The 27,875-nt window shown below is 50.1% G+C and overlaps 1 protein-coding gene across 2 annotated transcripts; it reads left to right on the top strand.

Annotated features, from left to right (window-relative positions):
- Positions 1-3,805: 3,805 nt before the first annotated feature.
- Positions 3,806-27,718, top strand: GPR20 (G protein-coupled receptor 20). Of its 2 annotated transcripts, XR_016441509.1 has the most exons (3): positions 3,806-4,586; positions 19,672-22,213; positions 25,460-27,718. XR_016441509.1 is itself a non-coding variant. In XM_090040727.1 (2 exons), the coding sequence occupies exon 2, from the start codon at positions 19,690-19,692 to the stop codon at positions 20,758-20,760; it is 1,071 nt and encodes a 356-aa protein (XP_089896853.1). In that variant the 5' UTR covers positions 3,806-4,586; positions 19,672-19,689; the 3' UTR covers positions 20,761-22,283. The 2 variants fall into 2 exon arrangements, 1 of the variants encoding a protein (XP_089896853.1); XM_090040727.1 differs by lacking the exon at positions 25,460-27,718 and having other exon boundaries at positions 19,672-22,283.
- Positions 27,719-27,875: the final 157 nt, after the last annotated feature.

Genomic DNA, 27,875 nt, shown 5'->3' with positions numbered 1-27,875 from the left:
GTAGGCATCAATGTCACAATCATCCAATTTCTTAATGAGGATGGGGTGGGAGACGGTGTCAAAGGCCTTGCTGAAATCCAGAAAGACTACGTCCACGGCAACACCTGCATCCAAGGTTTTTGTGACCTGATCATAAAAGGCAATCAGGTTGGTCTGACATGACCTGCCCCTAATGAAACCGTGCTGGTTGCCTTTGAGCATTGTCTCTGAGGCTGGCCCATCACAGATGTGCTCCATGAGGATCTTCTCAAAGAGTTTCCCTAGGATTGAGGTAAGACTGACGGGCTTATAGTTGCCTGGGTCCTCCCTCCTCCCTTTTTTAAAGATGGGGACCATGTTAGCTATCTTCCAATCATCTGGCACCTGGCCTGAGCACCACGAGCACTCGTAAAGCCATGCCAAGGACCCTGAAATAACCCCAGCTGGCTCCCTCAACACCCTGGGGTGGAGAGCATCTGGACCAGCTGACTTGAACGTGTCCAGCCCCTCCAGAAGCGCTCTAACCCGGTCCTCCCCACCCTGAGGTCTGGAGGCGTTCCCCTCGCGTCCGTCTGGTATCACGGTGGGGAAGTCCTGGTCCCTGCCCAAGAAAACCGAGTTGAAGACCTTTCCACTTCTGGTCCTGACTCATTATACGTCAATGGGAAGTGCGCCCAGGGCACCACTTCGCTTAGAGACAGGATGTACCACCACTGTAACCCCAGCCCATGTCTGAGCCTACTAAGACCCATGGGAAACCTGCCTCACAAGACATCACACTCTGCACAATCGCATGCATGACTCTGAGGCATTGCAGCTGTTGTCTCTTTGACTAGATCTCTAAATTTGGCGAAGGGAGGGAGTCAGGGACAGAGTAGGGAACACAGTGTACTTTCCGTTCCAAGCGTTAGGGACCGGCACATTGTTTCTTTGTGGCCTGCAGAGGAGAAGTCACCGATCACCTGGGAACAGAGCAACAGCGCTGGGTGCTAGCCAGCCCGTGGATAAGTGAGCACCATACCCATAACCCAGACAAAGCATGTTGGGGGAAGAGCCCTTCCTCGCTCCTAACTGAGATGCTGGCGCAGCTGAGGTAGCTTCCAAAGAAGAGCACGTCTTCTGGACAGCCTTAGTTGTAAGTCTCCCTTAATGCCTGGCTGGAGGAAATGGCAGCGTTTGCTTTGTGCATAGGTTCAGCCCTTCTCTCTGCCCCTTTCTCCATTCCACTCTGCACCTATGTGGAAGAGAAAAGCTGATAAGGAAGAGGACAAGGGGACCACAACGGGGGACATTTGGTTACTGAAGAAGCAATGAAGCCTGGAGCACTTCGGGTCTCCAAGTCACCGGGATATCACTGAGTGCAAGAGAGGTGGGCCTCCAGAAAGGGTTAGAGGCGAGGAGCAAAAGGCTGAGATGCATGGAGTCAGGATAAGGATGTTCCAGAAATAGGTGGACACACTAAATCAGGAAATTAAACAGCAACAACAAAATATTCCCCACTAGTTCAGCCTCAGGCTCCCTGGGAAAGATCCAAGGCAGAAAACAATTCCAGAAGATGGGGCCATCTGTCTCCAGTGTCCCCAGCTACTATTTCTGCTCTATTAAAAAATGCCGGCCCTCAGTTTACCTTCCGTCTATTTATGGGCCTGGCCTCTTGACCTAGAATTCAGTCACCCTTGGATGAGCCTGTGATGTCTTGATTCGTTATATCCTGTCTTTCCCCCGCCTCTTCTCGTGGGCTAGATAATTAGGTCAGCACTTGATCGCAGCGATGTTAAAATATGGCACTGAGATCTTTGCATTCAAAATTAGCAGTGGTTGCTCCAAATGGGAAGTGGCTTCATAACGCATCTTTTTACATCAGTAGCGTTCACAAAAGGGGTCCATCCTCGTGGGTGACCGTCAACATCTCCAGAGAGCGGGTGAAGTTCTTCATGGGCAGGATTGCAAAGGGGGATCATCCCCGCAGGGCTGCAGGGCTCCTCCTGCCGGCCTGCGGGAGGTGAGGATGGAGTGGCCCTGCAGCAACTTTTAGCCATTCCCGCAGCTATTTTCTGGGAAGGCTCCTCTTGCTTTGGCCTTGCTTCAGGCAGAAGCTCTCTGTTATTACGTGCAATAAAACATATCTGAGAAGGGTTTGTTTTGGTGAGCTCTCCATGGAAACCACATACCCTTGTTGGCTTCCATCGGTGTCAAAGAGGACACTGTCACATGCCCCCATCTACTGAGAGCTGGAGCTGTTTGTTTAGCCGGCTCAGACCAATACTTCAGAAGCGATAACAACCCATCCATCACATCCTTGCTACTGGGGCTAATTCTGTAGCAAGCCGCTTTACAGCCAGCCCTCAGCTGGTCCCCATGTGCTCTTGCCTTTCGGGGCCAGGAACATTCACAGAGGGGATAGATAAGAGCTTGTAACAACAATCAGACCTGGACAGGTTACAAGGGCGGGCGGACAAGAACAGGATGGGATTCAATACTGTCAAGTGCAAGGTGCTGCACCTGGGGAGGAACAACCAGCACCATACCTACAGGTTAGGGAGCTCCCCTCTTGTCAGTACAGAGGCAGAAAAGGATCTTGGCGTCATCATTGATGCCAAGATGAACACGGGCCGGCAGTGTGGGGACGCGGTCAGGAAAGCCAACCGTACCTTGTCATGCATGCACAGATGCATCTCGAGCAGGTCCAGGGAGGTGATCCTCCCCCTCTGTGCGGCACTGGTCAGGCCGCAGCTGGAGGACTGCATCCAGGTCTGGGCGCCGCACTGCAGGAGGGATGTGGACAGCATGGAGAGGGTCCAGAGGAGGCCACTCGCATGATCGGGGGGCAACTGCGCAGGCCCTACGAGGAGAGGCGCCGGGACCTGAACCTGTCCAGCCTCCACAAGAGAAGGCCGAGGGGGATCTTGTGGCCTGTTACAAACTAGTCGGGGGGACCAGCAGGCATTGGGGGGTCCCTGTTCCCCCGAGCACCGCCAGGAGTGACCAGGAATAGCGGTCACAAGCTGGCAGAGGGGAGATTCAGACTAGACATCAGGAGGCGCGACTTCACGGTCAGGGCGGCTAGGGCCTGGGACCAGCTTCCAAGAGAAGTGGTGCTGGCTCCTACCCTGGGGGCTTTAAGAGGAGGCTGGATGAACACTTGTTTGACCCCAGTACTCTTTCCTGCCATGGCAGGGGGTTGGACTTGATGGGGTCCCTTCCGACCCTAGAAACTATGAAACTATGAAACAATCGGAGTATTTTGTGCAGCGTCTCACCCTCGATCATCACGGCTCCCTTCAAAAAGGAGGAAGAGAAGGGTGGGCCAGTGGTTTGGGCTCTAGCCTCACTGCGATTCCCGTCTCCTCCATGGGTCCTGGAGCAGATCACCTTCGTTCCCCCTCTCTGAAACGGGGAGATCAGCACTTTGCCTGGCACCGTGAAGGCACGCCGGTGCTATGCTCTTCGCTCCTGACAAGGCTGGGGGCTTTGGAGCATCCCGTACAGATGCACACACGTCCCTCCCTGGTGCATAGCAAACCCACTGAGCAGACAGGTAGATTACAACACAACAATACGAAGTAGCTTATCTCATTCATATACGTCAAGGGTAAACCGGGAGCCCTGCCTCTCGCTGCGCTCCTGGGACACCTGCCATTAAGCGGAGAGCTGTCTCCCCTTCCCTCAGACTCTTCATTTCACGAGCCGGGTTTTGAAACATGCAGGATTTCTTTGCCAGCCATAACATGCCAGTGATGTGGGCGAGCTGGTGGCAGCGCTAGACACTTCACGCCGCCCCGGATTAGACGACTTGGACCAGCAGCTCTTTATTGTTCCCGTCGCTGGATCACCTGAAATACGTTAGCTGCTGTATCGACTTGCTCTGTTCTTGCTTCTCCATTAAGCTTCCTTCTACTATGCCCAGTTCATGGGAGAGATGTAGCTTGGGAGAAGCAAAGCAGGAGGTCAGATGTCAACAGGAATGGAAGAAGTCTTCCGGGCATGATACGCGGTGGCCTCTATCTGCTGCATTCCTTGGTGGAGGAGGGAAGTCATTGGAAAGCTTGATGGGAAAGGCAGAGAGATGCACTGCAAAATCCTGGCTTGTTCTGGGGAGGTGAGAAGCGAGGTATTCATTGCCCGTATGGTGCAGCGGTTGCTCGCCGGCTTCCAGCCTCTTGAGCCAATTAATTCGCCGTGCCGGCAGAGCTCATCTCCCCACGGAGGTAGGGAAGCTGACCCAGAGAGAGGGATGCAGCGATGTATATGAGAGCGGCGGTGAAGAGCTAGTACCCTACGGAAAGCTGAAGTCCTTCTCGGCATCTCTAACACTTCATAAATTGCAGGCAGGCTGACGGCAGCGAGCCAGATACTCTTGCAGAAAATCTGAACGCTGAAGACAAGTGGAAAATTTTTTTTTTTTAGTGTTTTTTTTTCCCCTGTTGGTTCCAATGCTATATTTAGAAGAGAGCAAGAAAGATCAAGCATTTCTTCATAGACCGTAGACACTCCAGTGTATTCTTGCTCCTGGTAACAGATGTCTCCTTTTGGGACGGTGCTCAGTTCCATGGAGGGATTTTCCTAACCTCAGCTCCTCCAAGGTAGAAGAGGAAATCAGGTCAGAGGTAAGTCAGCTCTCACTGCCTGAGACAGCACGTAATAATTGTCATTATGCTGAGCTATTTTCAGTTTTTAGTCTGGGAGGGTGGAGGGACAGCGAGCTAAGTAGTAAGAGCAAGGGTTCGGGGTGAGACGTTCCTAGAGATGCGGCGCAAGCATCCAGAGCTGGAAGTCCCTTGGCAGTGAGAAATCGCAGGTGCAGGTCACCTGCAGCTCAAGGAAAGAGGGTGGTATGGGATGTGCGCAGAACAGCGGCTATACAAGTCTGCAGGTCGCTCGTAGCTGTGCTCTGATTTCAAGAAGAGTTGCACAAAAAACTTCCCTACAACTCAGTTTAGGAAGGAGCGTAAGGACATTGCCCTACTTCACCGGGATGCAGTGAGAGGAACTCGGTGCTTGCAAAGCACTGTGTGCGCCTCGGCTGAAAGACGTGACCTCACGGCGTTGTGTGACGTGCTTGAACTTCTCCGTGTGGCTAGTTGATGCGGAGAAGCGTGGTACCGTGCATCTTGTTTCCCAAAGCCTGAAGCAGGATCCCCGGCTGGGCACTGGGGAAGGTTGCCGGCTCAATTGCCTCTTTGCTGCAGGCATTTCAGCAAAGCTTTAGGGATGCTGCTAAATTTAAATAGTGAAGTTCCCAGATCAGTGTTTTGTTGAAAACATTCCCTCTGTGGGCCTGGTGTGGTATGATACGTCCTTTTTATTTGCCTATGACTGGTGGAAAATTTCCAGACAAATATATACTGATGCCTCATTTCGAGCATTTTATTTTAGCTAAATGTGATTAATCTTGAAAAGTCCTTGAGTCCATCAGAGCACACAATCTGGTGTGTGTCTGGTCATGAAATCTTGAGATTACCTAATGGTCTAACATTATGACATTTGGGAATTCAATCCATAATTACTGATGTCCCGGGAAGCCTTTTCCAGCCTCTCTATGGATGGAGAGAGAGGAAGGCAGGGTAGCTCCCTGGACAAGCCATTTGACTGGAAGTCATCAGAAGTACGCTCTGTTCCCAGCGGTGCCACTGACTTGAAATGTGATCTTGACAAGTCCCCACATGTCTCTGCAAGTTTCCGCGTGTGCGGGAAGGGTGCAACAGCCCTGACATGTAGTGACTGAGGGATATAAACTGCTGTCAGAGACCCAAGGATTATTAAGATATACAGGGGACGCTTTTATGACTTTCTGCTTGCTGCACTTGCACCCGGCGTTTCTAATCAATCTCTGGAGTGAACAACATAGATCATCGTGTCATAGGCCCCTGCCACACATTACATATGTAATGCAATTCACTGGCTAATCATTGCACAATAAATTTAGACTGGCCACATAGGAGAAGTAATTCTCACACAATTAACTGGTTAATCGCACAATAAATCTAGACCAGCCACATGAGCAAAATAATGATCACACCCTAGAAATAGCTATCCAGCCATAAAAAGAGCCAACCAGCTGCAAAGCTAGTGCTTGAAAATGTGTAACAACTCTAGAGCTGGTTTCTATCCAGCTTTCATTTCAACGTGTGGCAGGACCCATAGAGTCATAGAGAAGTGGGTCTGGAAATGACCTTGAGAGGTCATCTACCCCAACTCCCTGCCCAAGGCAGAATCCAAACCATCCTATACAAGCGCCACTACATTATACTGAGCATATATGGAGAGATCACATTGGGGTATGACAGGTAGGTCTCATGACCATGGGTGAGAAAGTTATAGGCTCTGTCATCCATATCCCCAGGCCTCTTGTCGTGTGTAAATGCAGTCATGCCGTTGCAGGCAAAGCAAAGAGAAGAGTTTCAGCTAAACGCACAAAGGGTTCATAGCTCAAAGTTAAGGGTTAAGTAGACAAAGCGTTCATGGCTCAAAGGTCTGAAAAAGGACCTTTGGGAAGTGTTCAAAAGCATGCCAAACAGTTATATCTTCTCATAATTTCTTTCCCCCCTTATCTAGGCAACGCTTTGTATATACTTGACCCAGCTTTATAATTCCCACTAGAAGGCTCTTCAGTGAACTCTAGTTCATTTATCTGTAGGATGAGTTGTCCCTAAGACTTGTCTTGACATTTTCCCAGTTCTCTGCCAGTGCCCGCCCCGCAGTTAGCAATGCCTGATAGTTGATCATGACTAGACAATTCACCAGTATTTCTTCTTCTTGAAGGACTGAATTGAATGCAGGGTTTGCTGCATTTCTAGCATGCACGTTGGCCACAACAGCCTCTCTTTCGTTGGTACGGTGGGTGGTTCCTGCTGTGATAGGCAACTTGGAAGCAGGTGAGCTAGATGGACCACGGTGACAGGCTGGATCCCTCTGGTATACTCGACCATCTCGCCTGCAGCCTAATCCAGATCTCTGAGGGTCCTCCTGGCAGCTGCCCCCTTTCTTGAAACGTTGCCAAAATGTGTGCCTTCCTCTGAAAAGTTGGGTTTCCCCTCAAAATGACACTTCTCCCCAGAGCACGACAGGCAGATCTCAGGTCAACGAGGCTTTTGTGGTATTATTGTCCTTCGCCTCATCAGGGCTGGAGGTGGATGCTGTACCCGCCAGAGAGATGTCATTCCCTGCTTCTCAGTGATAGATGGCATTTGCTTCTAACCCTGGCAGTGGGTTAGATATTGGGCCCTTAAATCAGAGTGCCATGATTTATAGGCTAGCTCACTAGCTCATCTGTAAAGATACCAAACCGTGTCATTTCATCTTCCTCTCGGTGCCAGGCCAGAATCTGCTCCCAAAGGCTTTACAGGAGGAGAGCTATGAAAAATGCAACCAGGTGGTTTAAAAGCCTAAACATTTTGAGGGGACATTTTATCTAAAATGCAGCATAAACCAAGTGGGGAAGGGAATAAGGTCTTTGTTGGCACTTTATAGGAGGTGACCTATATATTATGTGGCCGTGTCAGAGTCACACTAATAAGACTTTGTTAATCCCGGCCAACCCTTTTGTGTCTGTTTCTGTTCAGATATATGTGACAATGCAGAGAGCATGCTTCACCCATCTAAACATGTGAGATGCTCCCTTACCTATCATCCCGAGACACACAAATTATATCGGCCGCACATCTGATCTCACTAATGCAGCTGGAAATCAGGATTAAGTCTGGAGTCCCTGGAGATACATCACCACAAAACAGACACGGACTATATACAGACCTGTGAATATTTCCTGACACATGAATTTGTAATTGTGTGAACTACTTTCCATCTTTTCCATGCTTGATTTCTCACAGAGCCAGAGGAGGCCATATAGCTCTTCCCAGGTTTCAAATAGACAGTCTCCAGAGCATCTCGCATTGGTGATATATCGTCCTGCTTAGCATTGGGTTGTGGCCTGTAATTGGAAAGACTGGATATTCCTGACTACACACAGGGGTTTTTTTTTATTCTTTACAAGGTGTCATTTGGAAAGAGAATTTGCATTCACCTTCTTTTCATCAGCACGAGGCCTTCAAGGTCTTTAGCGTAACGATAATAGGTTAGAATATAAAATCACTAGAACATGGCTACATTCCTCCAAAGTGAATGAATATCCTGCGGTCACGTAGATGCAGAATAGATCACAGGGCAGGATCTTGGCTGCAGAGCCCAAGGTCTGTAGTCAGGGGTCGGCAACCTATGGCCTGGGAAGGCCTGCCCCAGCCCACGGGAGCATGAAGGGCTGGGCCGCCTGTCCCCTCTGCAGCATCCCTCTGCACAACCCTCCCTGCTTGTGCCCGCTCTTCCCCTCTCTACAGGGGGCCCAGGTATCTGCAGCAAAGGAAAGTGCAGGTGGCTTGAGCTTGGTCAGGGCACCTGGGTTGCAAGCTCCAACCCTTGGTGGCAGAAGTGGCAAGTTTGCCCACCGCTGCTCCAAGTGATAGGAGCTGTGTCAGCTTGTGTGCACAGACAGCATCTAACACACTGGGGGGCACTGCGGAGATATACTCTCTCAAGGGGTATAGGCCCTTGCATTTTATTCCTCCTTCAAGTCACGCTCTAGAGCTTTCCCCTAGCCTGGGTTGTGCCTTCTGGACAGGAGCAAAATAGCAACAGCTGGCTTCAGATGAAGAGATCTGAGGGAGGAGACTGCGTCCCCTATTTACAAGGAAGATCTGAGCCACTCTTGTTGGAACAGCAATAAGGCAAAAGGAGTGGGGAAGGTCAGCACCTGGGAGAAAGGTGAACTTGACAAGGAAAGGACCCTGAAGGAGAAGAAATGCTGTTTTGTGGCCGGATAAAACACTGGATTAAATGCGACCGAGTGTGTGAAGGTCTGAAAATCACCCTCTGAGTAGGTGTAGTGAAGGAGCACTCCCGACCAGGGTCATGGCTAACCCCGGTGCCCCAACTTGTCGGTGATTCGCTCCCCCACCTTTGTCCCCTGTAAGGCAGGGTTTTCTCTGCGAGATATTAATAAGTTGAAGACGAGTGAAAAATAGAGAAGAGAGCCTCTCTCCACACCAGTCACAAGGCATGTTTTTCCCCCATAAACCCTACGCCGCCGCTTTCATCCGAGGGGGCTAGTCTGGTGGTGGAAGGGATCAGACTGGGTCAGATCTGCAAAGCCATCTACTCGAGGATAGGTGTCTACTGCAGTGTTCAAAAGCATCTGAGCACCTGAGCCGGACTGAGGGAAGTGGGAACGAGGCGCATCTGAAACCCCCCTTACACAGCTACCTGGGTCTTCAGGTGCATAACCTCCTTCCAAAAGCCTGGCCGTGGCTGAGCACTTTCTTCCCTTGAAAGGGGTGAGATGCCATTGGAAATCTGCTGCCCTGCCCACGGGGGGCACACAGGACAGGAGCCTCTCCTGAGCATACTACAGAGGTGCCATCAGCAATGATACTATTAGTGTGGGGAGGGCTGCTTGCCCCGAGACACGAAAAGACCAGCACATGTCATGCAGCCCGGGGTGCGATTACCCCCAGCTTCTCCCCTTTGACTTATATGCTTTCTTGGTAACACCTCACCCGACACAGCAAACCCATCCTCTCCAGGCTGACCGGGATCCGTGCAGCGCTCACACTACCACGGAGAGGGCAAAGCCATCCTCTGTGCTTTCTACAGAAAAAAATACCATATTTGGCCACTTTGAGCCAGACTTGAGCAGGAACTTGTCAGGATGCGAATCACACAATTTAAACTGAAAGGGAGTGAGTTTAACCCTTCGTTTATAAATACGATGATAAATCACGAAAGGAAAATTAAACACGGGGAGGCTGCAAAGTTAAACAGGCTGTGAAGCGGTTCCCAGGCAGCAGCAGGGTAAGTCTAGGAAGCAGGAGCAGGCGGGAGCGGGAGCGATTAAAGACTCTGCCCAGATGTTCGGATTCAGGGTTGTGACATGGGGGGAAATGCAAAGCTTCAGCTTCAGCTATTTGTTTGACATACACCCTGGCTTGCTTGCTAATGCTCTTTCCAGGCTTGGCTGTCACACGTGCCGCCGCTCTGTTGCTCTCTCTCTCTCTGTCCCCTTGCAAAGATCCTCGCTGCCTACGCGGATAAACACCGCTTTGAGGATGTAGGCACAACTAGGACACAACTCGGTTAAGCTCCCACGTTAACTTGCCTTCTGCATCCCAAAGTGCCTCGTACCCTCGGACGCCAGCTAAGTCAATGAGACGCTTTCCATTGATTTGGAGAGGCTGAAGTTTGTTTTTACTGATGAGGCAGAACAAAAAATCCAGGGAATGAAAACAGGATGCCAGCCCTGCCCTGCTGGGAAAGCTGGCAGGCTCGGAGCCGAGCGGCCCTTGAGAAACAAGCTAATGCCTTCAAGGCACCTGGAGGGAGGTAGCTGAGGGCTCAGCCCAGCGCAGCGCCAGCTGTGTCCTGGCCGGCACAAATCCTCATGGAAGCAGCCAGCCTCGCGGGACAGCGACAGCCCCTTTCTGCTGACGCTGAACAAGAAGCTTGATCAGAAGAACGAATGAACCCTCAAACCGCAAGCAACTGCTTCCTTTCCTTCTCCAAGGCATGGGTGGTTCCTTTATACCTCCCCTTTCTTCCTGTAGTATATCGTGGAGGGTGGTGGTGGCACTCAGCGTGTTTTTCCCCGTTCTGTTATCCGTGCTGGTAGGTGGGTGGGAGATGGAGAGGATGCTCCTGCAGACAGTGGTCTGTTGTTTTGTCGCCTACAAAAGCTGTGGCCTGGATTCGATGACCCTAGAGGTCCCTCCCAGTCCTAGGACTCATGTTCCTTCCCCAGGCCCATTTCTGCCTTGCTGCGGAGAAAGATTTAAAGTACTACATGTACAGAATTTGGCCCGTAAAGTGGTGGCAAGGCATTGTGCAACCATGCAGCGAACTCAGGCTCGTTAGGCAGCCCTTATATGTTTACAAATTTATCCAAGCTGCAGGAGTGGGTAGGGATTTCGGGGGGAAAACAGGCTTTTTCATGGTATTTTGGTGCCTCCGCTCTCAGCAGGCTCCACAAAGTGCAGTGCAAAACAGCAGGGAGAAGGAGAAATCTTTCCTTTGGCAATCCCTCACAGTCGAGGATGATCATCTTGCATGACAGTCTTATCCATGTGTCCAAAGATGGCTGGTGAAGCCTATCCAAGGTCAACAGACTCTGCTGCAGCTCAGACACGTGTTTCCATGCGGGGCGGGCGGTGGTGGATCCTTGATTTGGTCCGCGACACTGTTTCTGCTGCTCCCGCTTTCCACCTCCTGTTGCTGGTGTGAGGTTTCAAAGTACTGAGGTCCCTGCAGCAGACTCGTCCTCCATTTGGGGCAGTCCTGGGCGATGGCGTCCCATGAGTTGACGTGGATGTTGCATTTTTTTAAGCTGGCCGTGAGGACGTCCCTGAAGCACTTTCTTTGCCCTCCTCTTGAGCGTATGCCTTGGCTGAGCTAAAGTCCCAGCTCCAGGCTTCCCGAGATGTCAAGCTGGGTGTGCCCAAGCTCAGAGGCTGACCCTGCAGTCTGAAGCGTGACTGACCTGAGCCAGCTTTCTCCCAGCTGCTCTTGGGTACCACCAGCAATGTAGCTGTGGCAACACGGAGCTCAGGCCTATATTCAGCCAGGCTCCCGGGCAGGTTTTGCCATTTGCACTGATCTCCATCCCACTGCACTCCTCTCAGTGCATAGCTAGCTGAGGAATGGCCAGGCAAGTTGCTGTCACACCTTTGGCTGCCATACAGAGGTGTCCTAGGAAACACCCTGGGCACTGGATTTGGAATCAGGAAACTTGGGAGACCACTGGAGATAGTCGGCTCTGCACTGGTGTGCTCTTTGATTTTAAGCAAGTCATGTTGCCTCCTGTTCGTATCTCCATCCATGAGGGTCATATTCCTTTGTCAAGATTTGGAGACCCCTCCACTCGGGGTCAGACTGATTGTCATATTTGGGGTCAGGAAGGAATTTTACCCCACGGTCAGATTGGTATGGGCTGTGGTGGCCTTCCACGAGGAAAGAGTTATAGCCAGTTCTCTTGAGCATATTTTAATAGCATTTGCAACATCAAGGCGGTCCATCTGATTTACCTGTGACAGGTTTGGGCGGTCTGTCTTTTGATTGTATCAGGGTTGACCATGTAGTTTTGCTAATAGGTTAGACAATGGATTTGTGTGAGAGGTTTTGGATAGGGATGATCCTGCCTCTGGCAGGGGGTTGGACTAGATGACCTCTCAAAGTCCCTTCCAGCCCTTCTTTGCTGTAACACCATGATTCTATACTAGATAGATTTATTAACTGGGATTTGGGCCACACCTACCAGCATTAAATACATTTATGGGTAGAAGTTTGGGTTTTCATCAAAACATCTTCCATTTACCAAGATATAGAGGTGGAAATATACTGGAGTGCAATATTGACAACAGCCAAGTCAAGTCCACTTGTCTGCTATCACCAATCTTCCTAACACTTACCATTCAGAGCAAGATCTCTCTTGTTCTGGCCCAACCTGCAACTGTTATGTTGCTTGCTTGTGAAGGAGTCTTTAATGTAGCATGAATTTGGTTGGGATTTGTCATTGGAAGCAAGCCATGAAGGAACCCCCAAGAGAAGTCATTCTCATGCCGTCTAGCATCCACATTTCTTTTGCCTCTTTGCTGCTATTTTGCATGGAAAAAGCTGGCCAGGTTGAAGAGGTCAGATGAAAAGCTAAACCAGGCATGTTGACACCACTCCAATAAAAACCCAGCATTGTAAATTCAAAGTGCTGCTTACCATCTGCTGAAGCCTGGAACATATGCCATACATATTGATGATGTTGTATCAGTAATAATAATCGCTCTAATAGCAAGGCATAGAGTGTGCATCTTTTGCTCAAGTTGGTACATCAAATGAATTGAACTGGAGCAAATAAAATGTAGGGCACATATTGGGAAGTCCCACTGTGGAGAACTCAGGGTCAAGATAAGCCTCTCAAGAAAGAGTAGAAGTTCATAACTTGAAATATTAGAACTAAATGGGTGCACCTACATGACACACTTTGAGCGCAGTAGACTTATTCTACTGCACATTAGCAGAGTGGGCGAAACCTGTGCTGATGCACAGTAGAATTAATCTGCTGTGCATTAGCATCACAAAAAGCATGCACCAATGTGAATGCGCAGTAGCACCATTTATGGATCTTGTAATAATAGGTACTAAGTTTAATGCGCCATAATTGCAGCGCATTAATGACTGTCTGTCTATATGTGCCCATTGGGATGTCTAGTCACAAGGTGGTAATACGGGTCTTAGAAGTAGAGTAGGCAGATGGTACTGGATAATACCATGCAGCACTGGCTAAGAGGTGAAGAAGAGAATCCTGTTCTGTTCTTGAAGTTTCTAATTCTGGGGGGATGCAGGCTTTTTCTATGATGTGGAAGAGACTAAATCCTTCACTCCTTTATTTTTCAGCTCTTATTGATGCAGTCACCTCCACTGTTATTCTCAGTAGCATGTCTGGGGTAGTCTGGGATTAGACCCAGGCATCTGTTCCTTCCATTTTATTTCTGTTGCTCAATAATTAAAATGTCAACTGAACAAGAGAGACGAGATGTTACAGATGTAATTGGAAGGTGGGACTGAGGTCTCTGGTCTGTGTCCATCTGTGAACTTCCCCTCTGAGTTGCAGGTGTGATACCTAAGGTCAGGCCCTTCTCTGGCTATGATTGTTATTTACGGAGTGGTGACAGTATGCTTGGCAGTATTCAAAAGCGAAAAGGCATGGATTCTCCCCCAAGGAGTTTGGTGTCTAAATCAGAAACAGACAAAATCATTTGGACTTCTGTGGCACATTGACTGCCAGTTAGAGTTCAGTGCGGGGTTAGCAACTTCATCACTCTTGGAGAAATCGAACATGTTCCGGCTTCCAGTTTCTGTTAGAAATTTCCTGAGAAATGCTGAAGAAACTCAGTATGTGTGCGCATCACACTGTACTTATATTTAATTACTATCACATAACCACAGGCATGTCCATTGCTACCAAGAGGTGTAGCTATGGACTTGAGCCGTAAAATTCTGACCTGCCTCTGGATTTTGACCCAGATTTCACAGTCTGGCATTTAGATTTGGAAGGTGTGAGCTGTAGGGACAAGAGTTGTTGGGATCGGAAGAGAGAACAAATAGTCCTTGCATATTTTGATTGGAGCTTCTCACTGAAACATAGATGAGAGGCTCTGGGACAAGAAGAGGGAATCTCATCATATGGCCAAGGCCAGTGGAAAATTTGAGGCATTCAAAAGCAAACCTTGTTGTCCCAGTCTCCAGGCTGTGGTCACAGTACCGCTACTAACTAGTTTTGGTGCTTTGATTGTAGGAAGATATAAAAAAGATGGAGAAGCATTTTTCTCCTTTGCCAGAGAGGGCAGAACACAGGGTAATGGGTTTAAACTATTTGAGGTCAGATCTCAGGAAAAACCCTCCCAACTCTAAGAGCAGTAGGACAGTGGAATAAGCTGCCCAGGTATGTTGTGGGATCTCCTTTCTTGGAGATTTTCAAGGTGAGGTTAAACAGACACCTGGCTGGGCTGCCTTGAGAGTAAAACCATAGAATCATAGGATCCTAGAAAAGGAGGGCTGGAAGGGACCTCAGGAGGTCACATCTAGTCCAACCCCCTGCTCCAAGCAGGACCAGCCCCAACTACGTCATCCCAGCCAAGGTTTTGTCTAGCTGGGTCTTAAAAACCTCCAAGGATGGAGAGTCCACCACCTCTCTAGGTAACCTATTCCAATGTTTTACTACCCTCATAGTGAGACAGTTTTTCCTAATATCATACCTAAACGTCCCTGGCTGAAGCATGTGGTATCCTGCATTTGTACAAGGGATTGGAATGGACCTTTTCAGGTCTTTGGCAGATATCTTCCTGCATTCTGCTACTGCAAATCAGAACTGAATTATGACATCAGGGTTTCTTGCTTTCTTTTCTGTAGGCATGTCTACATGTGCAACTGATGCACTTGAGTTTACTGCGCAGTAAATTCAGGCTCATTAAACTTTGCCCAGGAACATGTCTACATGTGCACCCTATGTCAGGCGCAGATTTGCACCCAGTGAGAGCAGCCTACTCCAGAGGTGCTTCTACCTTGCTCTGCACCTCCCTCCCCCTTGCAGCAGCCAGGGGGAGCTCCTAGCTGGCAAAGGGCAAGGAGGTCAGGTCTGGGCTCTGGGGTTTGGGGAAAGCTGCCCCTGGCTCCATGGGGAGCTCCCAGCCCACGCAGCCCCAAGGCAGAGAGCAAGCAGCAGGCAGGCACAGAGGCACGGGAGCTGGGAACACTATCTCGTGCCTGCCCCTTGCCACAGGTGCACTGGGTGCAGCCCCACACTGGCATGGTAACTGCAAAGGGGGCAACAGGGCCAAAGGCACCCCAGCATGGACCCCTGCTCCACAGGAGCCCCTGGGTCAGGCACAACTGGTGACGGGCTGGGCCAGGCTCTGTCATTATACCAGGTACTGCAGAGGCACAGGGGCCCGGACAGCCCGACCAGGGATGAGATTGGCCACTCAGAGGTGTGAAGGCAGAGGGGCTGCTGAGTGGTCCCTTCTGCCCTGCACCTCAGCACCTACCTGCCCTTCGGCTTCAGGACGTGCACCGTGGGGAGCTCTGGGCCCCACTGCCACTGTGATCTCAGCTCCCAGGGGAAGGAAGGATGGGCACAGTATGGACACCATGACCTCACCTCCTCAGCTGGTGGCTCAGACCTGCACAAACTCTTCTAGGGAGCACAAGCCACAACTGACCCCAAGCTCTTTGGGACTGGGAGCTGCCCCCAGAGCCAAGGATAGCTCCCTCCCACCAACCCACCCCCTGCCTCCTGGAGCTCAGGGCTTAGCCAGGCAGCAGCATGGCCCCTGCTGCCTGGGCTGCTGGGTGCAATTTGCTCCTGGTCAGCATGTACACATGCACTAATACACATTATATTAATGCAATTTTTTTTAGTAGCTGTATGTATTGGTACTAGCAAACAACATATTAAACTAATCTAATGTGCAGCAATCACTGCACATGTGTGAGCTGTGATGCTTTACTGCACGTTAAATTAATCTAATGCTCAGTAAAGCATCTCATGTAAAGGAAGCTCTGTCGTGTATATGAATCTCAGCAGGGACCAGACTCAACGCCTAGTGAAGACAAACTAAGACTGTATTATATTTTATTTCAAACTGAATTGAATGCATATTCCTAGTGACTATCCTTGTTCACAGCTACCTGATCTGAAATCCAGATCCAGGCATACAGAATAGCAGTAAGGAATCGAGAGTAAGGAAGCTCACACTTACCACAAGGTAAAAAGGTGCCTGTGGGTAGTTAAATGTAGATTCATCCATTTTTCTTTGAGGTTTCTTGTCATTGCAATAAAAGAAAGCACAACATCTTTCATCAGGTGACAGCTTTCAACACTCTGACCTCATTCCTTTATGGAGCCATCCATCTGCAAGCAACAATATAAATTTCTGTATTTGCTTTTGCTTTTCTGACGCACCTTCCTACAAGACTCTGTGATCAATTCTCGGAAATCTTTCGCTCTGTGGGCACTCCTCTACCTCACTCTGAGGCTAATGCCATTTTTGGCCAAGCTGTGGCAAAATATTTTTACAAAACCTTTAAAAAAAAAGATGATGGATGAGTGAATAAGAGCTGTTAAAGCAGGCAATGAAGTTTTGAACAGCATCATGAGAACTGGTGTGGGGGTGGGGGGAGAATTTCCTTTCCTGAGTGGATTTTGAGATCTTGAACATGGATTTAGTTCATATTTGGAATAAAACGGGTGCAGTTCCCAACTGGTCTGGCTGCCCTGAAGCTACAGGACCTGGGGATGTGTGGCTCCAAAGAAAGCACAACGCTGGTACCATCAGGGCTTCCAGGCTCCAAACCTTCCAGCCCCTTCTCCAGCAGTTGGCAGGAGCCCGGAAACCTTGCAGACCCCCCTCCACAACAGCCTGCTAGGTGAGCCGTGGAGAAGCCATGGAGCCTGAGACCTTGGGAGCTGGGGAGCTGAGGCTCGAGAGCTCCAGGCCACTTGGCTTTCCACCTGCTCATCATACAGGCTGACCTGTATCTGGGCGGTCGGGCGGCCAGGAACCCAAGCAGAGTCGGAAACAGCCTAGCAGGCAGGTTCCCGCGTTGCCCTTCCTGGGCTCCATCCCGAAGGTAACCCCCACAACGCATGGTGATGTTGCCGATTGACGTTTTCCTAAGGAACAGCATCCCCTTGGAGACTCCCCAGCTAGCTAGGTCCCTCCTGTTGCATTTTACAGGGTAAACTCTTCCCGGGAACTTCTTGTCGGCAGAGTGGCCCTCCCCCCGTGCCCCCGTGGTTCACATGGACGGCAGAGTGGTCTAGTGCACAGAGGCGATTATAACTGCCTTTTACCCTTGTCCAAAAGGCCTGCCCTGGGGAGCAAGCTGCTCGTGTTTTCTGAGGTCCCACAGAGATTTTGGGGACTGATTTGGGGAGTTTGATCTGGGGAAATTTGATGTATCTGTCACAAGCTGGGATGTCTTGAACCCCACGAATAGTGAACTTCCCATGAATTCTGGAGAACGTGTTTATGAAGTAGGTTGTTGCCTGTGACAGCTCACGCCTTTCTGAACTAGTTGGTCTTGAAGGTGTAACCCTCCCCGTCCTTCTGCCCAGCTTCCAAGCAGCACAGCTACACCTCCGTGCTGACATGGGTCTCTCGTAGCCTTGCCTTTCCTCTCTGACATTGTGTGCTTTAAGAGCACAGCCCAGCCTCTCAGTGTTATCCTTTGCTGATTCAGGATGATGCTTTGCGGTTTGGGTTTTTTTAGGTTGGTTTGAGATCTTCCAGATGTTGTCAGCCATTTATTTCTATTTAAATCAGTCAAGTCTCTGTGTATATAGTTTTTATACAAATAGGTTTAAAATAGTCCGTGAGCCAGGAATGCTTTGCAAATTAAACTGTCAGCCCTTGACAGCAGAAGCAGCAACGAGAGCAGCAGCTCGGCTGAGAATCTCCCAGCTGCCGCTGCCAAGTTTGCAGAGAGACGCGGCCAGCTTGACTTCAGCTGGGAAAAATAAACTCCTTATGGTGGCGATACAGGCCCAGCACCTGTCTGCCCATAGCTGCAAAGCCCTGGCCCTGCCCCTGCCCCTGCCCCTGCCCCTTCCCAGTCACAGGTCAGAGCAGTGGCAGAGAAATACAGCTCAGCCCCAGGCAGGCTCAGCAAGGCGCTCCTCTCTGGCCCCAAAGCTTCAGTGACACCAAGTAGGTCCCATCACCCTCGCTGCCATTCACCTCTGCATTGTCCTGCGCTTGCCCCTTGCTTCATCTCTATTCCAGCTCCCACCTAGTCCTTACTCTGCCCACCCTTAGGGCTGGGAAAGGCAATTAAGGCCCCTGGCAGGGCATGACAGACTGCCCCGATGACTTGCCACCAGAGCTTGATGCCATGCCATGACTACTGCTCCGTGGCCTGCCTGTATCTGAAGGTGGCAAGAGGAATCCCTGTCCTGCAGCAACCATGACTCACCCTCCGAATAGGGCCGGGATGCTGCATGTTCCTCTTCCAGCCGCTCATAGTCCCCTGCTGGGATGGTGCTCGTAGGCCCCCGGGGTAGCTGACACCCTGTGGCCATTCCCATTCACAGGGCAGTGCCCATCTCTCAGGGCCACGGCTGAGGGCTCTTTGCACGCCCTGTCTCGCTTCTGTCCATGTTGTGCTTCCCGGCTCTTCTTCATGAACTTGAGGGCTACAAACTTACCGACTTCTCTGAGGGGCGGAGGGCCTGCGCTTAGCCTGTCCCAAGATCCACCACACATGCTTTTTTGGCATTTGAATTATTTTATTTAATTATTATTTATGTGTTCATTATGCGTATTGCAAGGAGGCCCTGGTTCCCGTGTCTCAGCACACACAGAGCAAGCCTAGAGCCCCTGCCCCACGGAGATCACGCAACCGCCATGGAAGATGAGAGAAAGCAGGTAGCAGACAAGGGAACGATATGACCGTACTACCCAACATGGCTCTCAGGTCACAGTTTTTGCCCGGGTAGCTGTTCTACTTGCTATAAGTTTCTGAGCAGATAGGGTTTTCCCCAGCCTCTGAGCTGCAGATTTTAAACTGGGGAGTAGTTGATAAAGCAACTTTCCAACACACTTGGCTTAACCCCTCCATAGCTAGGGGCCCCAGGCTTCCCTCCTTGGTCTAAGCCACTACCCTCTCCTACTTTATAATCCCGCTGGCAGCCCACGTGTCTCCCCATCCCAGCAATGAGTGAGTCTTCTTCGCCATGTCAAAGCTGGACCGATAAGTGCCCAGCATATCAAGAAACTTTGTGATCACACCACTGTGTCGCTTCTGCATCTTCACCTCATCCCCCTCTCTAAGGTGTGTTATCCCCACATGTCTGAAGCACAGATTGCAAACTCTTCAGGGACTTGGGCCTTCTGTGAAGCATCATGAATATTTTCAGAGACACTAATAGGGCAGTAGTAATAGTAATAGGTTTCCCACTAGTGGCTACCAGTGAGGTACCTACTCAGCCCAACTGCTCTGCTTCAGAGATGTCCTGTGTTCAAAGCCTATGGTGATACAGCTGGGGGCCATTGGGAAGGTGTGATCAAAAAGTCTTTGCACTTTCTTCCTGAGGTTGTAATGGTTTGTGCTGTAGCCCCTGAGCCTGCTTGTCAACGTCTCTTGGCTTCTTTCCTCCAGGTCACCAGAGCACTGACCATGCCGGCCACATCCACCCAAGTGCCAGGCCTCAGCCTTAGCAACTCCACCAGCACACCCAACATCTCAGATGAGAACAAGTTATACAAGTTTGTCCACCTGGATAACGAACTATACGAAGACTTTTACAGCTTGTGGATAACTTTGATGGTCATCAATTCCATCATTTTCCTGGTGGGTGTGGTGCTCAACAGCTTGGCGCTCTACGTGTTCTGCTTCCGCACCAGGACAAAAACCACCTCTGTCATCTACACCATCAACCTGATTGTGACTGACCTACTGGTGGGCTTCTCCTTGCCCGTCCGGATCATCATGCACTACAGTGCAAGGAAGTGCATGAAATGCTCTTTGGTTCACATATTTGGCTACTTTGTCAACATGTACTGCAGCATCCTCTTCCTGACATGCATCTGTGTTGACCGGTACCTGGCCATCGTGCAGGTGGAAGCCTCTCGGAAGTGGAGAAATCCCACCTGTGCCAAGGGGATCTGTGTCTTCATCTGGATCTTTGCCACAGTGGTGACATTCTCTGTCCTGACCATGGCAATAAAGTTTGCCCCCTGCTGCCTTGCCAAAATCTTGGCCTTGATGGTCTGTGAGTACTTCTTCCCGCTTGTCATCATCACCTTCTTCACCACTAGGATCATGTGTGCTCTGTCTAAACCCAGCCTCATGCACCAGAGCCGGGAGAGGCGCATGAGGGCTGTACAGCTCCTTATCACCGTCCTCATCATCTTCATGATCTGCTTCACTCCTTTCCATGTGCGCCAAGTGGCTATTTCCATCAACCCAGACATGCCCAAGAGCATCAGCCTGGTAGTTTACCACGTGACGGTGACACTGAGTAGCCTCAACAGCTGCATGGACCCCATCGTCTACTGTTTTGTCACCAACAACTTCCAGTCAACCATGAGAAGCATCTTCAGGAAGACCGAGATGGAGCAAACCAGCATGGACATCATCAGTATGAACAAGAATTCCAAGGGCTCGGGCACAAATGCAATCATTGCCTTCTCCAACACGATCGGGAGCCCTCTGAGCTTGCCTTCCCCAAGCAATACACAGATCTAATCAAGGGGCCATAGCGCAGCAGGCTGGCGCACGGTTGCTGGAATACCGCTGGGTTGGACAGTCCTATTGCCCTTGACCTTGTGTTGTCTAGTGGGAGGTTTAGACCAATTGTATTGGAATTTCTTCCTCAAGAACACACTGCTCTGTTTGGAAAGAGAAGCTCTCAGTGCTGTTCGTGCCAATGCAAAAGATAGTCTGCGACTGACTGCACAGGGCAGGAACGCTCTATTTGCATTTGAACGCAAACGTCTTCCTCATGCCGAATCCAGTTCTGCCGGTGGTTTTGTTTACTGTTTCACACCGTGATGTGTGATGCTCGGACGCAGAAGAAGGCCGTGTTTCCTGTGAAAGCCTTCCCACCTTGGAAATGTTGCTCTTGAGAAACAGAGATGTTGCTGAGCTCTCCACTGGTTGAGTGACTGCCAAGATTTTAGATGCCATGCAAGGAAATAGAGAGGGACAAAGAAAGCCCATGAGCAGCAATTCAAATGTCTCTGAAATGTGCCTGGACTTTATGGAAGATACTGTAAAGCAAAATAGTAATAATCCCTGACAATGCAACTATAAGGAAAGGAAGTGTTTGGTTTTTATATATAATATATATATGTGCAAGGATTTTTTATTCTGTTTGTTGGTGTTTAGTATGTTCTGTATTCAGATTAGTCATTGGAATCGCAGGTTTCCCTAAATCTCAGACGGGCACAGAAAAAGTCTGTACAAACCAATGTGATTCCCTAAAAACTCTACTTACTCCTCTTGCTGCAATAATGATGACAAACAGGACCAACATGTTAAGTTGTATTATATTAGGTTTTGCTATTCCAACTCCCGTCCTGGTTCTGTCTAATTGAGCATCTGTCCTGCTGATACAAATAAAGAAGTTAAGGGGAAAGGAAAATCCATCTCAAATATTTAGGTTGAAAGTCACCTCCCTGCAAAGCCACTCACATGATTTAATTCCCCATGTTTGGGATGTAAACAGTGCTCTCGTCTCTCTGCAGACCTTCCCTACAATGCTGGCTGAATGCTATATTATTTCTCCCCTGTATCGCACCATTAAAATAAGGTAAGCATGAACTACCATCTCAAAGAAACAGCAAGAGACAACAGTCTGAATGAAAAATGCCATCCCGATGATCATGATGGTGGAAGTTGCAGCTGGAAAAATATTCTGTTGATTCCAGCTGGCTACAAATGTTTTTCAAACAGATCAGTGGATCTATACTTCTCCACCAGTTCCTGGTCTAATCTCCTTCAAGCTGAAGATGACCGATGAAGAGCATTTTAAGAATCTGAATGGAGGTTACTGGGATTTCCATTAGAGAATATACTGTTCTGCAGAACGGCTGCCTCATTCACGACCTGAGTTTGAAAATAATCAGCTTTGGATAACGTGACTCTCTGCATAGTATAAGGATCTGTTCCAGTCAGCTCTTCCGAGAGCTTCATAAAGGTACAATGCCCCATCCAAGCATAATGATAATAGCCAGGCATTAACATTATTGACATAATATCCCATTGCACTTAAACGATCTACTAACTCCCAGTGTTCAAAGATCTTTGCGAAGCCCTGCAGTGTTGCATAGACCGGCAGGTCTTTTCTGGCAGCTATAAGTGTATTAGTTCATAGCTCGGTCATACCCTGGGGCTCAGCCTCATCACCCTCTTCAGACTCTTACCGGCCTAAGACCTTCTGAGGCAAGTTGGCCAATTGTGTGTCCCTCATCTCTCTCCTTCCTGAAACTCTGGGACGTCACCTATTTCTTCACAGTATGCATCGATAGGGAATGAATCACACATTTAGCTAAAATATCTTCTAATGAAACTATCTCAGGGAAGCTAGAGTAATAGTCTTGGACAAGTACATCACTTCTTCTATCCAGCATAAACAAATAAGGCCTATTTTGGTTCAAGAAGCTAATATTTCTTTAACTTGGCCCTGTTTTTGTCACATGTGATAATCCTAAGCAGTTTCTTTAATACCACTGTGCATTTGTGGCCAGTATAAATTTTTTCTTGGATTTTTTTTAATAATGAAAGGACCTTCCCATATCTTTTTACATATTTTCCATTAGTGTCATCCTGCTGCTTTAAAAACCCCCATCTGCTACCTAGAGCTACCACTTAAATTAATAATAAGGGCAAGGTGTCCTGGCCACCCTGTGTGCTTGTTTTCTGCAAGGTCTCCTCAGCTGCAGTAACTCCAACTATCACAGCCCACATTTCATTTGAGACTGGACATATGCATCATTTAAGTCTAGCTCTGATTCCACTGCAATTTTTTTTCCCCGCTGCTCTCATGAGAGTATCTGAAACTCCCAAATCTCTCCCAGATTTGTACAATATATTTGTAGCTGAAAAAAATCATCTCTGCATTCTTTGGAGAAGGCAAAGGGGATGCTGGGCATCTCTTGACTATGTCAGCAAGTGGTTTATTGTCAGCTTCAGCTATCAGAGCTCTTCAATATATAAAGGCAAGAAATGTTTTATACCATCAAATGAAGCCAATGCCTCCTTCTCTATGTCTGCAGACTGACGCACACAATTTATTGTCACTTCTGATGCATGAGACCCTAATAGCCAGGTTCCACTGAACTCTTTAAGAGGACTGTACTTCCCTTGGACTTACTGGTGGACAATATCATTTTAAGCTTTTTTTACCCTATTATCTGGGGCCTCTAATTAAATCCTTCAGTTTCTCAGACTCCTTATTGTCCCCTTTCCACTGCACAACTTGCAGAGGAAAATTTGCAGGTTGCTGGTTCGAGCAGCTCGATTAGACATGAATTTCCCTACATACTTTATCAGCCCATCCTTCCTAGTCTGGTGCAGACAGCCTGCTGATGGTCTCAGCCTGACCGTGATCTATCCAGACACTTTTAGGCATTGTCTGTTTTCCTACTATTTACATTTTGGGGTGTTTAGCCCAAAAGCTGCTCAGAGCCTCTGATCACGCTCTTCAGCTGTTCTTCCCTAGATCCAGACCTCCCCTATGCAGACTTTAGTGCCATCTAGCCTATCAAAATCTCTTGTATTTTTCATTTTTCTGTGAAACACATTTGACATAACCATAATGGCAATTAAAAAAAAAAACAGTGTCTCCCAGCAGGGGTATGTGTACAGAAGGCCGCTTGTAAACCTTTGCTGCAAGCTTTGCTGATGCATCAAAACACTTGGTGTCAGCCATCTCTTCAAAACTGTCTCCCTTTGGAAGTAGTGGGAAATGTTCCCCTTGGGTGAAGCTAGTTAATTATTTCGACTCTATCAATACACAACAGATCCTTTCTTTTTCCCTACAATGACCAGTCTTTACATCTACCCAGGTGGTTCTTCTCCTAGCGCCGTGCACCCAGAACTGCAGCCCTAGCCGGCCCCACATTTAACCTCTGCTAGGGCTAGAGAGGTGACCCACCTCTCTCTTCTCCGCAGCACCCGCTGCCCGACTGTCTGCAAGCTTCCTCTGTTCAGTCGTTCTTTGTCACGGGTTAATTTGGGTCTCTCTCAGCTTTGTCCCAGGTTCTGGTTAGAATCCGATCTCTTATCAGCGACTCAGCCCCTGCAAACTGTGATCAGCCTTACATCGGTGATGGACCGATCGATTTTTTTTGCTCCTCTTCACGCTCTCTGCTTACAGTTCACTCCTGTGCAAGCAACCCTCAGCTTTGTCGGACGCTTTCCCTAACCCTCCTCTGCCTGCGTTAGCTGAAAACCATTGTGCTGATGGTCGGAAGTGAAGCTGCCTTCCCCCTGCCACCAAACCTTTGCAGACCCAGCACAAAGGACAGTCGAAACCTTCCCCAGTTGTCCCCCATATTTCTCAAGCATTTCTTCTCTGCTGCGGCCTCTTAACTGCTGCATTCCTCCGTTCAGGGTATTACCTTCATTTGGTTTACTCCTGCTACCACACGGTCTTCGCACTGAGCCGCAGACGTCGCCCAAGGCTTGCCTCATCCGGCTTCTAAGCAATCGGGCTCGTGTAACCCAAGCTTGTGTAGCTCCGTCTCTCAAAGGTGCAGTTCCCCATGGGGAGCACCGACCTCGAGACCCGGGGGAGATGTGTGTCAATATTTACAACGTCCTGCTCCGGCTGCAGGGACCCTGCGGGTGGAGCGAAGCGGGGGATCGATGCACAGACCTACCTAGATCCACGAAGCATCGTTTCTTCATAGTGGATACGATGGGGGCTCCCCTCCTGGAGTTGCTGGGAAAGTAGGAATAGTCCGGGGGGAAAGTTAGAGCCTATTATTGAACCCAGCAATGTAGGTTCAACCCTGTTATTGAATCCATCAGTGATGGCCAAGTTTTGAGGCAGAGTGAGGAGCTGTGAGGGCTTGGGAAGGGGCGAGGGTCTGAATTAGCCACTTTGCATGGGGTATGGTGACAACGGGCAACGAGCCTAGAGAGGTGACTGGGGAGGAAAGGATGGCAGAGGGTGACATGGGTTGGGGCTCCTGGGGACGTTGGGGGAACAAAGCCTGAGATTCATTTGCCGAAGGCAGAGGGGGAGAGGGGTGCTAGGAGGGAGCCCACGCTAAGGGAGAGGGAGAGCCTTGCAGCAGCCTGGGGCCTGGGTACTTGTGGGAAGCCTGCGGAGAAAGCTGTTAGCCATTAGCTTTCTTTGATACAAAGCTGAGCCATTAGCTTCCCCCCGTCTGCCCCTGCCCCTTACCGCGTTTCCCTCCCACCATTTCCCTCCCAGCTGCCAGCACCACCTCCTCCCTAATGGCCGAAGCTGCCGCTGCCTCCAGCCGGGGGAGCAGAGAGACCATCCGGCTGCAAGAGCCCCCCCAGAGCAACCCCCGGACCTGCGAAGAGGAGCTGCACCTCGCTGCTGGGAGCCGAGCTGGCTGCACAAAGCTGGAGGGGCAGCAGGTCAGAGGAGCCTGACATCTGTCCGTGCAGCTGTTCCCGAGCAAGCCAGATGTGCCAGGAAAAGCTTGCACGTGGGAAGGGGGGAAGTGTGTGCATTAGCGTGTCCCACCCCCGTGCTCCTTTAAGCCTCCAGTAGGCGATTCTTCCATTGAAGACAACAGGAGCCATACACGTGGGCCAGGCTTTCCCACCGAGACCCTCCAAGTATCTCGGGCCCTGATCCAAGAAGGGGCTTGGGTGCGGTGGGGCTGAGTTTTCTGGCTCCCGGCTCCAGGCAAGGGATCCACAAACCCGGGTGAAGTGTCCACGGTCCCTTAGCTATGAGTGGGCAGACGTGAGGCACCCAGGGTTGGGACGCTCAGCAGTCTGCCTGCTAAACGGGGAGCTGGAGACACCTCATCCAGCCAACGGGATGTGCGGAAGAGGTCTGTGAGTCTGCAGTCGCATTGTGCTGCGGCTGCGGCCCTGAGCCACGTGCCTGCGTGAGACTGAGATTCACAGCCTGGGCTCCCCTGCCTTGACTCGGGCCCCTAAGGGCAGCTTTCATGGCGCGGCACCTCTCTGTCTTCTCCACAGGCACCGGTGGGGATGATGGCACTAATCTCTGGCACGGTTTCAGTGGAAACAAGGCACTTGAATAATGCTGAGGGTCTGGGCCTGAGCCCAAAAGCTAAAATAATCATTTGTAACTTCAGCATCTTGCTACCATCACCAAGCCTATAACATAAGAGGAAGGGATTCCCTACAAGTGATGAGCTGCATAAGAGAAAGACCTTTGTAACATGGCCGTGCATGTCACTGGAGCCCGGGGCTTCACACCGCTTGAGTTTGCTAGCGGGGAGGGGGTTTAATTCACCCAAGATCTCCAAATGGCAACTGGCGTCAGTGAAGCGGGCTCTTCCCTTCCTGATCCATGTGCTAAACCAGAGGATGTATGTAAAATGTCACGTGTGTTCAGATGTGATGCAAACACATCACTCTTGCAAGACCTCCTCTTAAACGTAATGCAGGAGAGTCCGGGTTGTCCATACCCAGGAGGTTTGGGACCCACGTAAGTCACAGCAGGTCGTGGCCCAAGGGACACGGTGCTGAACTGCTTGCCACGGCCGTGCGTCCAAAAGGCGCCGCTCCCCCGACCAGCTGGAGCGGAGCGGCGCTCCCAGGCCGCTGATTGGAAAAGCGACACCCTTTCGCCTAAAAGCTATGGTAAACAGCTGGAGCATCTCAGTGACCCTGTGCAGCTGTTTGCTGCCAATAAAATCCTCTGGAGACTTCCCAACCACTTGTCTCCGCAGGGGAGTGAGGAGCCTCGTGCTGGGAAGAATCTGGGTTCAGCCGCAGTAGCTGCTGGCGTCGGCGCCTGCCAAAGCCTGTCACGGGCCCGGGGTGTACAATCGTTTGTAAGCCTGATGCCCATCAGGAGGCAGGGAGCAAGAATTAAAGTTCAGTGAGTTCCCCCACGTGACCAAGATGAGCTCATCTGGCAGGGCTAAAATGCCAGATGTTTAACACCAGATGTGCTCCCAGCTGGAGACCCCATGACTCCAAAAGCCGGGTCTCCCAGCACCCCACCTTCCTCGGGGACGCGTAACACAAGCTGTGCTCCCCACACCCAGGCCTCTTCTTCCGCCCAGTTCCTTGTGACGGGGAAAGGGGAGCGCAAAGCACGACGCTTCGTCGATGCACATATTTGCCTTCCTGTCCCGTGGGCTCTGCTTCCTTGCGGGTGCACGGAGGATTTATGCACGTACACCCCATTAGCTCTCCCGGCGTGTATGAGTCACATTTTTAACCTCATCTCTTTTAACAGGAGTGCTGGGTGCTCGTGCATCCTCTCAGTATCGGAGCCTGCAGTCTTAGCAGGCCGTGTACCGGTCGAACCTCGTGCAGAGGTCTGGCTCACGACCAAAGCCCCTTAGCGCTAGGTGCTGTACGCGCGGAGAGGTAGGCACACTGCGCTGATGACTGCAATGTCACCTGAGGAGGGCTGAGGATGGGAAACAATGCAGTGCAAGCAATTATTAACAGCTCTGTATTTCATATACCTCAGTGTGCGTTTTATCATTTCAACAATAAACCTTGTCCTGCCCGCTAGCCTACCCACAATGTGTTGGCCGATTTCTTGGGAGCGTCACAGCAGAAACAGGTTTCAGGGGAGTGTTTTCTCAAGAGGGAGAGGGCTGTAGCTGCAAGGCCCAATGCAGGGAGCAATGACAGATGTAAGGAGTGAAGAGCTCGCTGGG

The sequence above is a fragment of the Crocodylus siamensis genome, chromosome 3 (genome assembly GCF_052110815.1).
Source record: "Crocodylus siamensis isolate JL-2025a chromosome 3, ASM5211081v1, whole genome shotgun sequence".
Taxonomy (NCBI): domain Eukaryota; kingdom Metazoa; phylum Chordata; order Crocodylia; family Crocodylidae; genus Crocodylus; species Crocodylus siamensis.
Note: the sequence above shows the minus strand (reverse complement) of the source record. Positions and strands in the feature narration are given on the sequence as shown.

What these genes read in the sequence shown, in the direction of transcription:
- GPR20 (XM_090040727.1), top strand. Translation starts at nt 19,690, where the DNA reads ATGCCGGCCACATCCACCCAAGTGCCAGGCCTCAGCCTTAGCAACTCC.